General features: G+C 42.5%; 5 protein-coding genes across 7 annotated transcripts in view; 1 reads left to right on the top strand and 4 right to left on the bottom strand.

The window, feature by feature from the left end:
• The window catches only part of LOC126561392 (uncharacterized transmembrane protein DDB_G0289901-like), a 35,571-nt gene extending 19,634 nt beyond the window's left edge, over positions 1–15,937 (bottom strand). The window contains exons 1-4 of the mRNA XM_050217506.1: positions 15,818–15,937; positions 15,122–15,272; positions 14,881–15,048; positions 13,972–14,229 (exon numbers count right to left, since the gene is read on the bottom strand). Coding sequence (XP_050073463.1) covers positions 13,972–14,229; positions 14,881–15,048; positions 15,122–15,272; positions 15,818–15,838 — 598 coding nt within the window. The 5' untranslated portion in view covers positions 15,839–15,937. The remainder of the gene's footprint in view (positions 1–13,971; positions 14,230–14,880; positions 15,049–15,121; positions 15,273–15,817) is intronic.
• Positions 1–16,302, bottom strand: part of LOC126563457 (uncharacterized) — a 420,587-nt gene that overhangs the window by 326,515 nt on the left and 77,770 nt on the right. The gene's annotated exons all lie outside the window — the stretch shown is intronic.
• LOC126561112 (gamma-soluble NSF attachment protein) overlaps positions 1–16,302 on the bottom strand; it is a 487,575-nt gene that overhangs the window by 292,444 nt on the left and 178,829 nt on the right. The gene's annotated exons all lie outside the window — the stretch shown is intronic.
• The window catches only part of LOC126563195 (cold shock domain-containing protein CG9705), a 186,540-nt gene that overhangs the window by 82,931 nt on the left and 87,307 nt on the right, over positions 1–16,302 (top strand). The window lies entirely within an intron of this gene.
• The window catches only part of LOC126562375 (arginine kinase), a 310,846-nt gene that overhangs the window by 81,866 nt on the left and 212,678 nt on the right, over positions 1–16,302 (bottom strand). The window lies entirely within an intron of this gene.

Below are 16,302 nucleotides of genomic sequence, written 5' to 3' on the forward strand. Positions count from 1 at the left end.
CTAATTTAGAATTAGTTTTAAACGTTGAATAGCTAAGCCAAGCAAGGCCTAAACAGCACTGTATTGGCAGATATTCAGAAATTATTTAACTCTCAATCAACAACCACATTTTAAGCTCATACTTGGCCTCTCCATTCTATCGCTAAAGAGGAAAGATCCATCAAATCAAAGTATATTACTTCGACTATATTTTGGCGACACAAAATAAGAATTAGATCATGAGCAATGAACTGTTTAATAATCCTTTTTGCTTCCAATTTGACCACAAATGTGATCTAAAATTATCAAAAGCTTAAACACTATTCTTTTCCATTTGATTTGATGAATTTCGTTGGAGAATTTTCCGTTAGAGTATGCCATTAGCGCACTTAGCGCACAAACAAGTTATCGCACGATAGCATTGCTGACGAAAAATTCCACAAAAATGCACACCAACCGTTTGTGCAACGAACGCAATGAAGAAAATAATCTTTTCCTGATACTAACACACTCTTCAAAGCAAACCAAAAACCAACAGTGCGAACTTTCTCGTTTTTGGCAAACGCTTTCGGCACCGCGCGTGATGAGCCCACGCCGCCACACCCAATCGAAACCACCATTAATTCCGTTGTAATTGAATTCGAAATAAACAAATCCCGCAGAATGGAAGCACAGAGCGTTCTACCGTGCCATACGTACACCTGCTGCTGGGTTGCGCGTGAAAATACGTTTTCCTTTTCCTTTGTTCGTTGTGTTGAGCAGGTATGGAAAATCGGTACTGCACCGGGGCAAATGGGTGGTTACAAGGTGTTGTTGCACATATCTGCACAGCAGCGAACGTGAGATGCATACCGTGCGAGAATTTTCACCTTACGCCAACCACCCCCAAGTGGATGATTCGTTTTTCTTTCGTGGATGGAGGAAGGAAAAAGGAAACTCAAACTCGCACTGAACTCGTTTGCTCTTTTACGCAAGGATGTGGAGAGTGGCGTTGTCTCCCTGGTTGGTAGCAGCCGCCACCCACAGCCATAACGCCACAAGTACCGGAAGCGGAAGTAATCCAACGGTAAGCATCTTTCTATGGAGCAGAGGAAGCAACAGATTACTGTTTCTTTGCTTCGAAACTGCTTAAGAAGCTGAATAGGTTAAGTGTATGATTTTTTTATTACTATTTTAGTTGTTTATCAGAGAGCTTAACAACGAATGGATTTGCATTTGAACAGAAAATTTGAAATATTCTTAAGCATATTTTACTGTACAGAATCTTTTCATTAGGTCGCTTCATTAAAATGTTCTTCAGCATTCATCACACACTCGAACTAACTTCAAAACGACATAAACAACACATTTTCCAACACACAAAACACTACAACAAACAGTGCCGCATTTCCTTCGCATCGTAAAACCACATCCAAAACCCACAACAATGCATGGGCAGCGCTCGCACTATTTGCTCAGCTGGTACGTCTCAATGTTTTAATGTCTGAGTCGTCGATACGGATCGGGCCACCTTCACCAACCCTCGACATAAAAGGGACACTCGAAAAACATATGCTCTTTTTCACGCGAGCGGCCGAAGAAGAAGCCACACCAGCGCACACACGCGCACAGATGTTAACAAGCGTGTTTTTTTGCTGCTGCTGCTGCTGCTGCGAACGACTATGAGAACATATCGAACGAATCAAACGACGATAAAGGGGACAAGTATGTCAATTTAGACACACGCAGGTCCCTCTTTGAGATTTTCTTCGACAGTCAGAGCGAAAGGTTGCGAACTTTTGTGCTGTTTTTAGGGGAAACACGGACAGGGCGAAGAAGAACCTTTAAGACACCTTCTTTTTGCTTACCTCACCTCCGTTTTTTGGAGCAATGAATAACATAAGGTTTCCTCGGGCGATGGTAATTTGTTTCTTTTCCACGAAAGATTAGTTTGCTCCAGGTGGATGAAACACTGATGACAGAGTAAGCAGTACACAGTGCGGGGGTTGAATTTCAACAGAGTAGAATTACAATGGATGCATTACAGGGGCTGATCAGTAGTTTGTAAGTTAGTAGCACATTTGGCAGCATTTTAACCAACTGACAACTTGTTAATACTCTTGGATGACTTTCCCTTAAGACATGGACGGCTATTTGTAATTGAAAAATTCGTCTTATCCACGTCCATTGCTCACTGTATGGATTTTAGATGAACACTCGGTCTTATGTCAAAGAACATCAAGCATTAAAGCCAGGAGAAGCTCACCGCATTCTACTATAATTTGACTACTTATTTTAAATTTCTTCATTCGGGGAAGAAATCTTGGACTGCAGATCATCTCGATTCATGATCCTTTTGCTAAAATTCAACCTAAAAAATCTTGAAAATCACTTGTGAATGATTAATCGATATATGATCTTTTCCTGAGCATTTTATCTTCATTCCCAATTGCCACTAAAAACCTTTCCAAATTACTTAATCGAATTTATTATTTCATTAAGATGTTTCCTTTAAGTAAACAAAAAACTACTCTTTTGTTTTTCCCGAGAAATGGTCAATACTAATTAACACCCTCCCTTAAACCGAGAACAAAAGGCCTCATGAACACATTGGAAATCAACAAATTTTTTTTGTGCGGATCGAATGAACCATAACCACATTTTATCCATCTGTTCACGGCATTCTCCCCCAGCTAGTTCTTGCTGCTGCTGCTGCTGCTCCATCGCTTGCATCTTTGTAGATGTGCAAAAGAAAAACCACCGGCGTTAAAGAAAAAAAAACGTGACAGTAAAAGTGTCAGCGCGAGACGGGTGCCATCGTCCCATGTCAGTTTATGGAGATGATAAGCGCGAGGAGTAATGATTAATTAGCTTAATCGGGAAGGTTTGGTTTTTTTTCCTGTTGCAAAACCATAAGCTATTAGCAACGTACGACCTTGTTTTATTTTAGCATCCAATTCTTTATTGCTGTGTACAGGGTGGTGGTAGCAAAAAAAATGTTATATTTATTCTTTCAATTAATACTGCGCAAAGCGACAGACATTTCCTATAAAATAAGCAACAGATTTATATGCAAAAAGAGTCACATAAACTTTCATGGAAATCGCCTTCTTTAGTGCCTATATTAACGTCCTTTTTTAAAGAGCTCTGTAGTACTTATATAGCAATTTTGTATCAATACAATTATACACTTTCCGTTTGTTTAACAGCGGTGGCAAGAATTTTCTACCCATTCTTTTATTCGTCCTTCACACACTCTAGCAACTAAAGTGAGACGGATGAAGGTGAGATGAACGACAGTCTTTCATCTTCGTCGCGATGAGTGAGAGTTCACGTCACATCCTGCATCCCTCTCCGCTCACGATTGAACAGTTCATCCACACGATTGCGCTCGTTTTATTTGCGAAAAATGATTCATTCGAGATTTTATTTGCGACAAAATCTCGACTCAGTTACGATTGCGGAAATGATTATTAATTATTAAAAGTAGTTCAAATAAAATTTATGATACACAAAATCTACCTCACCACTGCACAATTGACATCTTCATTCATCCAACCGAAAACGGCAAGGTTACACCGTGAGAAAGATGGGAAACAGTGAAGCACGTACAACTTGAATGCTACAGCAATATCAAAAAAAGGGAAACAACCAAACATCAACGAAACGCAGGAAAAAGCATTTGTTTCCGCTCCGCGTGATTATCAGGGACACACAGTGAGAAAGTATTACAGAGTGTGTTACATGAATGAATCGATCTCGCGTGAAGCAAGTGAGAAAGAGAGAGAGCGAGAGTGAGAGACATATTTTGCGTGCGTGCCAAGTGTAACGCAAGGCGTGCTACGTGCGAGAGCGAGAGTGCGTGCAAACAAAACCATCTCCTATTTCGCTCCCCCATTCAACCAAAATGTTGTACTAGGCAATGTGTTTCATCCCTTTTATTGAAAAAAAAAATGGTTTTTTTACTAACGTTTCAACAGCAGGCGAGATCGTTTTGTTGTAATAAAATGTCAAAATAGTGTGTTTATGGGTAGGTGTACCTTAAATCCTACACGAACGCACGCATGCACGCACGCACAGGGGAATTAAATTTTGGGGAAATGACATAAAACCCTAGGTTAATAATTCATCCGGGGTGTCACATTCACCACTTGAATGGGATGTGAACTAGCTTCCTCGAACAAAGCGAACAAACTGGGGTTTTGTCTCACGTCGGTTAAGTGATTTCAAACTAGATTTTTGAATATTCGAAGCTCCCCTTATCTACTAGTTCTACGTAACTGTTGATACCTTAATAACCAATGGATGAAATGGATGACTCTTTCGCTCTCTTGCTCGTTGTCTAACAGTATTGATAAACACATTTAACAAATAGAGGAAGTAAACGACATTAACCCGAGACAATTTATCGGTGCAAGAGAGCCGTTCGCCTGCAGCAGCAACTCACACAGCAAGTAAAGCCAAGTGGATGATGATATCGCCTTCAACGATACGTTTTCCTCCCTTGCCGGTTCCGGTTGCGGCGCGTGATAGCGCTGCCAACACCTACTTACACTACGAAGCTCTATGTAACAACACCCTCTGTGCACTACTAACCTACACCGCGCGCACACACTCTACTAGTGACGACGTACTCCCTCGAGTGTCTCAGTTCTCAGCTGTAGCCGTTGGTGGCGGCGAACTAAGAAGCATCCCCTAAATAACAGCCATGACGCTGGTGGTGGTGCGCACTTTTGCATTCGATACACTACTACACTACGCGCACTACTACCAGCCGCCATCATCGTAGCGTATCTGTCATTGGCGTGACAGGCCGTACTCCCTTATTTCAATGTGTGCGTGTTACGTTCATTCTCTCTCGCTCTTTTCAACCCCTATATCAAAATCTTTTGTTTTTATGTTTCACATCGCAGTAGGTCGACTGTGAGTAGTGAATGGGGAGGCAAGACACACACACACACACACGCACTTACACACACGCACATACACGCTCTCATTAGCTCTCCGGCACATTTAGGTGAGTAAGCATTAGAATAAGGGATGAAACAGCCAGAACAGCAACGCACCACCATGGGAGAGAGAACAAGCTTTCTTTCTCTCTCTCTCTCTCTCTCTCTCTCTCTCTCTCTCTCTTTCTCCCGATGTGTTGCTGCCACCCCACGCAAGAAAACAATTCCGAAAGGTGTTTAGATTACACAAATCAAGGGGTTTTGTTCGCTTTAAAAAACCGCCATTCCGGGTGCGAAAGGAACACCCGAGACACGGGTGATCCTTCTCAGGAAACGATAAAAATGGACTGTTTTTTGTGTGTGCTTCGAGAAACGAGCATTGCGAAGTGAGAATTCATTCCAACATTCCGTTTCAAAATCACTAATTGAAATTGAACAGAAAAAATGCGTAACTTGACGAGAAAAATTGATAGTTTCCCTCAAATAGCTTTTTTTTGTTTTGTTTAAAGCATACAGCGGAGAGATGAGATCGTCAAAAGACGGTGGTGACGATGGACAGTTGCACATACCTCCATTATTAGCGAATGGCAAAAACTAACAGCTCCTATCTGTTTTATCCCCTTCGCGCTCTTTCCCTCACAATTCTTTTCCTTCAAGCGCCATGCAACACACGATGGGATGCAATTTACGGACCGAAGCAGACCATTCGTTGTTACGACATGGCCACACGAGGGATTAATACTTTGCAGCACTTCTAGAGTTCGTCAGTATGGGAAAGGAGTATAAATCCTGCCGCGTCTCAAAGTGGAAGAGACGAAGATGGAGAGACTAGTTTGTCTCTTTGTTATAATTTATCAATTCGAACAAGAAACAAACAGTTTAAGACGTCTTTATTTGGGAGTCCCTGAAAGTCTTAAGAATTTTTGAAAGCTCTTTTAAACAATACCATAAGATGACTTCAAACCTTTCCTTCCAACAGTGGGGGAAAGAATTCATTGATCGTCATTGAAAACAGAAACAATGCGCAACATGAAACGCAAAACGGTTGCAGTATAGCAAGACTCAAGTTACGGCAAAACAGTGTCCCACCGCCTGCTGCTCGCTGTACTTGGGGTTTTATCCATTCTGTTGTGGTTCTTCTTTATAGGTGAATGAACCATTCCCTTACCACCCCTTCACACGCTGCATAACGGCCAGAGCAGACGTAAACCACCCATATTCTCATCCCCATCCCATCCCAATGCCTTGGGTGGTTTTATCTTCATTAAAGAAGACTGTTGCTATTGTTGGTTTACTGGACATGGGGACCGGCTGACAAGGGATGGACGCAATAGAAGGATAAGGTGAGAAAATAGAGCACAGAATAGAGCAAAGCTTCCCCACTCCACATACACACACACATACATACAGAACGAGAAAACATACAAACCCCGATGGCACAACAATAAAATAAAGCGATGAAGCTACACACATAATAAAAACCAGCAGGAACAAATAAAAAACGGACAAAAAGAACACTTGTTTCAAATGAGAACACTTCTTTTGGCTCTTGGCCGCGCACGGTAGTTATATGTTAGGCACGCTAGAGAACTACAAGAAGATTAAACTTCATACACACGTACATAATACACACACGGGCTGCTGTTGAGTAGATGGGCGAAAGTAGGCCCACGAGTGGCGATAGTAAATCATCCCTGGTTTTGCATTGGTGGTTGGACACTGCCAGACCTGCCGGGGTGCACGCACAATGCTGCACTGTGGGCTGTCAGTTGCTAAACTCTTCCGGGGATGTGTCACACACTTGCCGCAGCAAGTACACGAGGATCATCTTGATCTTACGATCTTCCGCCGTACGCAAAACTCTAGACGGGATGTCGTTGTTGAATGATGTGCGGATGTGAGTGATGATGATGATGGTGGTGTGTATCACAACATCTCGCAGCAACAGAAGAAAAAGAAACTAAATCACACATACACACGCGCGAAACGAAATAACGGAAACAACATCGACGACGGCAAACGATGAAATTGAATCTGGTGTGCGCGCCCGGAAGTGAAACGGAAAACGGGCCCACAAAACAAGCGCAACAGCGGAACTACCACCGACCGAACGGACGGACGCGCGCACCGAAAGATGAAGCCGGCACCCGCCGAAACCCTTGTGCTGGGGATGGGGAGTCACAAAACGCGTGAGGGCGACAGAAGAAGAACCAGACCGATACGCCGGCGTGAGAGCGAACAAAGAACGGAACGGTTTACGAGCAGATGATGATGATGATGCCGACGACTATACCCCAAAGCCAGGCAGACGACGACGCGTGCAAGTTGCACGAGAAAGCAGAAGCGCGGACGCGAAACTTGGCTACTTGGCACCGCGTACGCAATAGGGTCTCGGGTTTGTCCGGATCACGCGTGATACGTACCGGTGCACGTACGGTTGGCGAATGAATGCCGTACCGTGGGGACGGTTGGTTTAAAAGGCTAAAACGGCATAGTGAGATGGCGTGGGACAAGACTGACTCACTGCGTGTGAATAATTCACCCTGTCGGTCACTATGAGTTCATCGGATGGGATGACTTTTTTGCACGCCGTAGATAAATTACTGTAAAATGGGCATGTTGATGAACACAAATTAAAAATTATATGACAAATAAAACCTTTAGAGAATTTTTTGTCAAAAGTCAAAGGATAAAGATAACAGGAAGTTAAAAGAAAAAATACAATTCCAAGGTGATTCTTCCCAGATGAACTTTTTCGCCTTAGGTTTTAGGTCTTTTATAACATAAAAATAAATAAAAAATAATATAAATAATACATATTAACACGAAGAAGGTTCTTAACCTCGAGGAAGATTGTCGAAGAGCTTAATATGGACCAATAATTAAATTGTTTACACTAGCGAATCAACGGCCCAAGTATGGCAGAGGATTGTATTGCTTTCGGTGTTTTGTAGCCATTAATAGATTTTTACAGTTATTTTCTCAATATATGGTTGATTGCTTGTGTGTCATAGTTGGTCAGATAATAGAAGAATTATAGAAAAATTTTGTAAGTGAAATTTAAAATTACTTCCTGTTCGAAATTTTGCAAACTTTGGTCTAACAAGCAAAAGGGAATGAACGATCATCTCATTCATCATCATTCATTCTCACCAAACGAGAGAAGAGCGTGAACTAAATTCTCCTTAGCCTCCTATGGACGATTCGGTCGCATCTCATTCTTCACAGCAACTTCATCGATGCAATTGGCCTACATCGTTCAAGCATGGATGGGGCTGGTCTGCACAAATGGGGGAGGGGAGCATTTGTTAACTGATTTGATTAACACCCGCCAATGGATGTTGCACCGGAGGCTGCTCTCGTCCGTCCTATCTGGAACCTGGAACCATTACGAGCGCGTTTAACCTTCTTCTAAAAGCAAATCCTTTTTAGTGATACGACGACGAATCATAAGAAAACAAATAGCATGACACGGATAGGGAGACCATTTTGCCGGAGCTATTGATAAAACAAATAACCGACCCGAAAAGGAACCATTTTTGTAACGAGTTTTAGATCAACATCGTCTGATAAAGCTGTGAAGGACGACCGACCGACGACCGGACGACGCTGGGTGTTTGCTGGCTGAATGAAGGTCGAGGTTAAAGTAAAAGCATCCCCACAACAAGTGCTGGTAGCAAGCAGCAAGCAGTCTATCCCACGCAAACGTATCTCAGCTAATGAGAGAAAGAATAAAATCGTTTTGCACCTTCACTCCTACTGCCCCCCAAACGTCCCCCACATAGCGCTTCCTACCTTCCTTCAGACCGCAAAATTATTTTCCCTCCCAAAAGGAATACCACCTTCCTGCAGCCATCTTCTTTTCTTGCCCTTCGTTGTGATGGAAAGGCAACAACACATTAATTTTGCCAAGGTTGGAAGGAAAAATTATGCGATTACCCACTAAATTTAGTCCATCTTTTCCTTCAAACGTTCACTCGCTTGCGCACAGTCTCTCTCTCTCTCTCTCTCTCTCTCTCTTTGCAACTTTTCGTGCCAAGAAAAAAAAGGCATTGCCTAACGACCAACGCAACAGGAAAAGTACCGACTCGCTCTCTCACAGACACTACACGCACGACAGTACGCAGACAGGAAAACTCAGCGGGAAAGCGATGCTCGCTGAGAGGAGCTCGAGAATTTCCATTCCGCGTGTGGTGGGGGGACGGCACGGAAGTGATGGATCATCATTTTTTCCCCCACGCGATTGACAAACACACGGCTGGGTTGGCGGGCTCCAGTGTGTCGAGATACACAATACAGCAGTTTGCCAAGCGACGCTTTTCATGCATTCATTCTATGGAAAACCGCATGCTAATAGGTTGATTGGCATTTCTGGTTCTGCAAGTGATGTACCGCTTTGAAGGATTATGTACGATTCATCTTGGCAATGGTCTTGACAAGGCAATGGTCTTGGAGAATCGTCATAATCAATACGAAGCACGTTGAGGTATTATTTCGTTGTGAGTTTTTTGTGTGCTTAAGGCTTAAGGAACATTATTTTATTTACGGTTCACGAGAATAGTTAATGCTTTTATTATTTTTTTAAGCGAAAGTTTCCTTTCTTTACAATATGAACGTTGCACGACGAAACAGTAGGTAATTTTCTATCAACATGAAAACATAGCTTTGGGGATGCCGATTGACGAAAACGTCTTTGGATAGACGAACAGAAGATAAACAGGTGCCTTTAACTACCCAGATTCAGGTCTTTCCTATGCCTTCAGTCGACGACCAAAGCCCAAATTGAGCAGATTTAAGGTGGGATTGATTCTAAAAATTAACTTTAATTTTTTAGAGTTCCACTCGACTGCGAGGTTGTTTAAACGATAAGAACGATGACGACAAGGTCTCTTGGTCCTTGCAAGACTTTGCTTTTTCTACAATGTTGCTTGGTAGATAAGTCCCCTTACGACCATACACGAAAAGGTCCATACTACTACACATGACTCATAAAGGCATAAAATGTCGATCAAACTCTTCAATTAATATAATTTTCTTTACAAAAATATCAACTTCCTCTTACCTGTCCGGGGAATACACAAGTAAAAGCAACAAATTGTGCTACTTAAAAGTGAACACCCTTGAAAGCTACCCCATTGAACGCCAAAAAAAAGGAAAGAAAAATGAAGTTAATTTATTACATGCAAACTGGAATGTACCAGGGAATGCATGTGTCTGTGCACCTCGGCGACATTTATCGGCATCCCGAACAACAAACGACCCGGCACACAAAACTCCTACCTTACCCGGTTGACAGTGAAAAAAAAGAACAGGGAATTGCTGCGAAACCTATCGAGTGGATTGTGATTTACTACTACCCAAGCCCACACCCATCAGTCGAATCAGTCCGTCTGGACCTGATTGCCAACCAACCCGTTGGGGGGGTTGGGAAGGATCATCGGCAAAAGGCAACGGCACATGTAAATATAATGATAAAATAAAAATGGATTAAAACTGGCCCCCTTCCCGGTCCGGGTTTTCGATCGGGTTTTAACAAAACCGGAGGATGAGGGTGGGTGCGTTAGGGGTTTAAACCTATCGTAGCGAACGTCCCCCTAGTGGCGGTCGTCTAGATGGTGGGGTGGGAACTGGACGGGAATACATTTTCTTCATGCACGATTTGCCGCATGCAAATGATATGCATTCGCCACCATCACCAGCAGTACCGTGTCTTTCCAACCCCCCGGACGGACGTCAAAGCGGACGTATGGATGGATGCCTGATGCAGCAACACAGTGCAACGAGAAAGAAAATGCTTCCTCCTAGCGATTCTTCTTTTCCACTCCTAATATCACCCATACTCGGAGTTTATTCTATCTCTCGTACCCCGCATATCTCTTTCGCACTAGCTTGACAGTCTCCATGCACAAATGTGCATCGATGCAATGCATAAAATTGCACCGATAGCATCTCAAGAAGAGCGCCAACGTACGGTGTGTGCCGCGAGAGTCTCATAGTAAACTATGAGAAAAATAGGATCGTTCTACGGTCATGAACGTGAGAGATTGAGTGAGAGCGAGAGAGAGCACTAGATGATGGCAGAAATGAATTGAAGATCTCGCATCTAGTTAGGTGTTCATTTCGCGTACGAAGCAACCATCATCGCAACGTGAAGATCATGATGATCCGAGCCGAGATGTACGCGTATTTTAAAGGGTGATCAACCTTCCCGGAGGCGTTTTAGGGACGCCGGACGCGCGTCATTTCACCCTTCATTTTTTCTTGTGCCACCATCCCCTTCCCCAAACATCGTCAGCGAGAATAGATGTGAAATGAAAGAATAAAAAAATATGCGGAAAACCACATCGCGAGAAAGAGATATCCGACAGCGAAGCTTTCTAATGGAATTTGGTGCTTTAACAGCGCCAAGCTGTGGGGCGCTTGATGGAGAGAAAAAGGCGTATTTCCCATACGTCCCATGGTAACGCTATTTCTTACTTCCACGAATTTAATCAATCATGAACAAGTTGCAAACATACCACGCAGGTTGAAGCTGGTACCGGCCACCGGTAATTGGTCTAATTTAGTTTCGATTTGATTATGCAAATGCAACGTCACCCACCGCCGGACCAATTCGTCGCAGCGCTGATTGATGATAAAGTTACAGTGTGCGAATAAAACAAGCGAAATAAAATTTTGTGCCAACGACGCATGTGGGATACACACTAATTTGATTAGCCAGTCGCCCCCCGTACGCACCCAGGTCACCATGTTGAACGGAAATTGATCTCTCTAGACAGCAAAGCGAGAGAGAGAGAGAGAGAGAGAGAGAGAGAGAGAGAAAGAGAGAGAGGCGCACACACATTCGCAGGTCGCATCAAGTAAATGTTGTAAAAAGCATTAAACGCACCATAGTAGGCACAACGCACAAATAACGAAACTACGTGAACTTGTGAAAAGAAGGAAAAACAAACCAGTGCGCCCGGGACTTCCACAGGGTTAGTAGTGAAGAGGCAAGGTAAGCGAATAATTAGGAAACGAGCAAGAGAAAACGTACGAAAAAAGACAAGGAGAGAAGGAGCCACCATCACACGCACACTCCCATCGTCCTTTGCACGTGCGTTTGCGACCCATTAATCTTTGCCGATAACCTTTACATTGAGCCATTTAAATTATTCATCTTCCCCCTGGGCTGGGGTTTTTTTGGGCAGCGAAAGCAGCAAGAACAAGGAGAGGAAAGTGAGATAGAAAATTCACCGTTTCAGCTCAGCTCAAGGTTGGAAAAGCGTGATGGATTATTTGGTGGAGCACCGGTGCTCCGCATTCCCCACAAGTAAGGCGGTAGGTTTTTTTCTTTTTCGGCAGTAGCTAACAACTAGGCGAAGACGAAATTGAAGATCACAGTAAGGAAATTGCGCTGCCATTGTTACACACACCTTTACTGGAATCTTGGCAGAAGAAGTGTGAAGAAAGGGAGCTTGTGGGGCTTGTGTACTCCCGCTGGTCAGTTTGTACGTGTGTGAGACGTGCGTGCATCATTTCAATTAGACTTAATTATCGTCCGGGAGTGTGAACACTCCCGGACTTTTTTTACTCTCGCATACGCGGTCAGAGGTGCGGTCTGTTTTGTCTGCTAAGTCTGATTTATCGAATAGACGGTAGTATTACAAGTGGTAATGTTCCATAGGGTTCATGTTGGCGCTGGTAATTTCAATCGCCAAGAAACAAGCTCACCAACAAATTATCTTACTTTAATGCTTTTTTCCTATACTCTTTCTGTAGGAGTACGTTTTGTGAAGTACTTTATCGTACAGAACTAAGCAGCTACTTGATTACTTGAGTTACTTGAACAAAGACTATGCAAACACCAGTAGTGCGCCTCCACCACTATGCAACCGTGGCACACTTCAATGATGATAATATCTGACGGTAGTTTTTGCCCCTTAGGTAGGGAAGATCTTTCTTTGTTAAACCTTAATAACATATATACTTCATATACAAATCTGAAACATTTAAGAAATTCAAGTTAAAAAAGTCTTTCGATAACAGGAAAACTTATTATTTACCATTGCAAGACAATAAAAACTTTCGAAATTGTATTTAGATTAGATTTTGATTGTTTTAATACTGCAATTCGATTTGATAACCAGTATTAAACAAGATTAAACATGATTTTATCCCAAATATGGCAATTATCATGGTCATGTTTAAACGAAAAGGGTTGGCCAATATAAAATTTCTTCAACCATTTCATTTTTGTTGTTACTTTTCGCTTCCCTCCAAAACAGTGGAGGGTTGATAAATTGATAAAAAAGATATCCGATCGGAGAAGGGCATGGGAGGTTATTTAGATTATTAAACAAGAAACATTGAAGATGGAGCGCGCGCGGGTGCTGTGATTAATATTGATGAGCATAGTAAATGCACAGATACGGGCGCGTCTCACGTTTGTGGGGAACGTGCCTTCATTTTTACCATCGATTAGGTGGTTTATCGACCTTCCGGATCGACTTGTGCGCTTGTTCATGATGAAAATCGTTTTGCGCTTCGTAAATGTTCTATAGTGGGCATATAGAGCAGCCGTGAACAAGACAAGAATAAAATATTTATTTTTGCATAGTTTTGTTTACAACATTTGAAAAATTGGCTTGAAAACGCCTCCATTATTTTTTTTAAAATCATCTTTGTTGATAACCATAAAAGTAGTAAAAATAGCAGTTAACAGCTTCTAAAATCCTACGGAAACCATTAGTAAAGCAAGTATTTCATTCAAACGTTCGCTGGCCACTTTTGTACCGGCAAGATCAAGTGAAAAATGCTATTTAAAAATGGCGCACAGTAGCGTAAACGCCACCACGCAGCACAGCTTTGCATAAACGTTTCGAAAATCTGCGTTGATCTGCCGGGCCCAGATGGATGCTGGCTAAACGAATTACGTTGTTTCCAATTGTTATTCTTCGTGCGTAGCAAGATGGGAAATGTCCCTCCCCACGCATTCTTCGTCATCAGCAATTATTGTAATTTCATGGTTTTGCTAGCGTATTTAATGTTTATCAACGAAATGGACAGAAGAGTTTCCACTTACCTCGTGCTTGCGTCAGATAGTTGTACACAGCCGGAGCCGCTACGTCGCACGGTGTTTTGCCTTTCTGATTTTTGAACGATGGATCGGCACCACGCTCGACAAGCATCTTCACCAACTTCAGCTGCCCGGTAATGGCAGCATCGTGGAGCGGCGTATCGTTTTCCAACCCGGTAGCATTGATGTTTGCTCCTGCTTTAACTAAAGCCAGGGCAACATTGTAATGACCATGGTTGCAGGCTTCGTGTAAGGGTGTCCATCCTGGGGAGGGCCCAAGAATTTGGGGAAAACGATACAATAGTGTTAGGGATTTATTTATATTTATCATTTCGTGCAGACTGAGGTCTGAAGAACAAAAGTTGAAGTTTGTTCGCAACGCGACAACATGGACGATTTAGTTTTAGAAAAGCTCATCTAAGAAAATTTTTTATCTAGTCTAGGACAGCATTCTTCGCAAGTTCCTTAACAATAAAGTCACCAGATTAAAACAGCTCATACTGAATGATTGTCGCATGGTCTTAGAAATATCCAATAAATTTTCTATATAAATCTCCATTTCTTCCAGAATTTTATTCCCTATTTTGAGGAGAATTTCTGCACTCTAAATGCAAGTGTCACAACAATAATACCTCGATTAATATCAGTTTTTGCAGGAATCACACAACACTATTAGGTGGCTAAAATTTTCAAAAGGTGAAAGATGTTGTAAACTCGAATCATTTGTACTGGTCTTCAATCGGTGCCTCTTTGTTTCACATTTCTTGAGACAAATATTATGTGTCCTTTTTGAGCAAGGGTTGAGGAAGAAATTTCCTTTAGACTGCTCAATAAATATCTGTCCAGTAATAGACAAGAGCCTAACGACGATATGTGGCTACAAGGTGTACAAAACAAAAGATTTTTGTCTCTTACCAGCAAAGTCGGTCACGTTAGGATTGGCTCCTTGCTCGAGCAACTTTTTAACCGAATCCTGATCACCCTTCTTGGAAGCTATATGGAGCGCAGTCTCTCCTCGCTCATTAATACGATCCCGCGATCTTGAATGAGCCGAATTGCTACTTCCTCCTCCGGGACTCATTTCTAAAGCATACCAAAACAATTATTTAATTGGTCAATGTTTGCCGAAGATGGGAAAAGGTTTAATCATGCGTACCCGCATCGTTGGAGCCAGAAGTCATCTGCATCAGCAGTGCCATTTGCTGACGTTCAGACATTGGCGTCGTAACAGCTGGTCGGCCAGATCCACCAGATCCAGCCCCAGACATTCCTCTTGGTCTTGATGATGAAGGCATACCGCTTACATCCTGCAATCGGGAAGACATGTTATTAGCCAAATAAGATTACAGAAAGTATGGATGATATAATGGACTATTGATGCTGGTCGAAAAATGTTGTTAATTGTCTGGCCGGGGTGGGCGCGATACCGATACGTCATGATGGATCGATATAAACAAACCAATCCGACCACACGGATCCGGAATGTGCACACCCCCTACAGGTACCCGTCTTGGAACGCATTTTCAACGCATTTCTGGCACGTCTCGGCTGTGCAGTCGTCGGCAAATGCATGCAGCAATGCCGAACCATAACAAAAATATACACAAATCCAAAAATATGAAGCATATTGACGTTCCCGGTCAAATGCATCATTCGGTAGCGAAGCAACCACCAAGCGGATGAGTCGCCCTGCACACGGTGAACATTGCGCCGTAAGTTATGAATCACAACCACTCGCTAGTCGCTGTCTAACACGGGAAGAACGTAGCAAATATGTTCATGTACGAGAATAACTTGTTGTTCGCACGCTAAAATAAGGAAAACACTGGAAATAGGTGGAAAATAAACTCACTTTCTTTTGGAAGTTGCTCATTTCAAAGTGACAAATGTTTTCGTCTTCTTTTTGGTTTTAGCTGCGACATTTTCTTTGACAGCTCACAGTGACGTTTGCTGATCTAGAAAGTTTGGCAATCCAGCGCACAGCTGGCGAATGGTCAGAAAACACCTGACAACAACTGGAGTTTTTGGAATATTTTTGCTTGCACAAACGATAATGTGACTGATCGCTAAGCCCCCAACTTCTTAAATATATATACAAAATCGTTCCGCGTATAATACAAGCTGCTAAGTTCTTATTTTCCAATTTTTACTTACTTTTGAAAGTTTTGAATTAAATGAACATGCATTCAGATCAGTGTGCCAGTTTCAATGTTTTGTTTTATCACGCATTTGTCAGTACTGGGGATTCCGAAAAGCAGCCGTTTTCGCATTGTTTACCGTTTTGCCGAATAAGCAAACATCCATCGAGGATCATTGCGGATGCTTTATTTCTGTGTA

This window comes from Anopheles maculipalpis, chromosome 3RL (assembly GCF_943734695.1).
Source record: "Anopheles maculipalpis chromosome 3RL, idAnoMacuDA_375_x, whole genome shotgun sequence".
Taxonomy (NCBI): domain Eukaryota; kingdom Metazoa; phylum Arthropoda; class Insecta; order Diptera; family Culicidae; genus Anopheles; species Anopheles maculipalpis.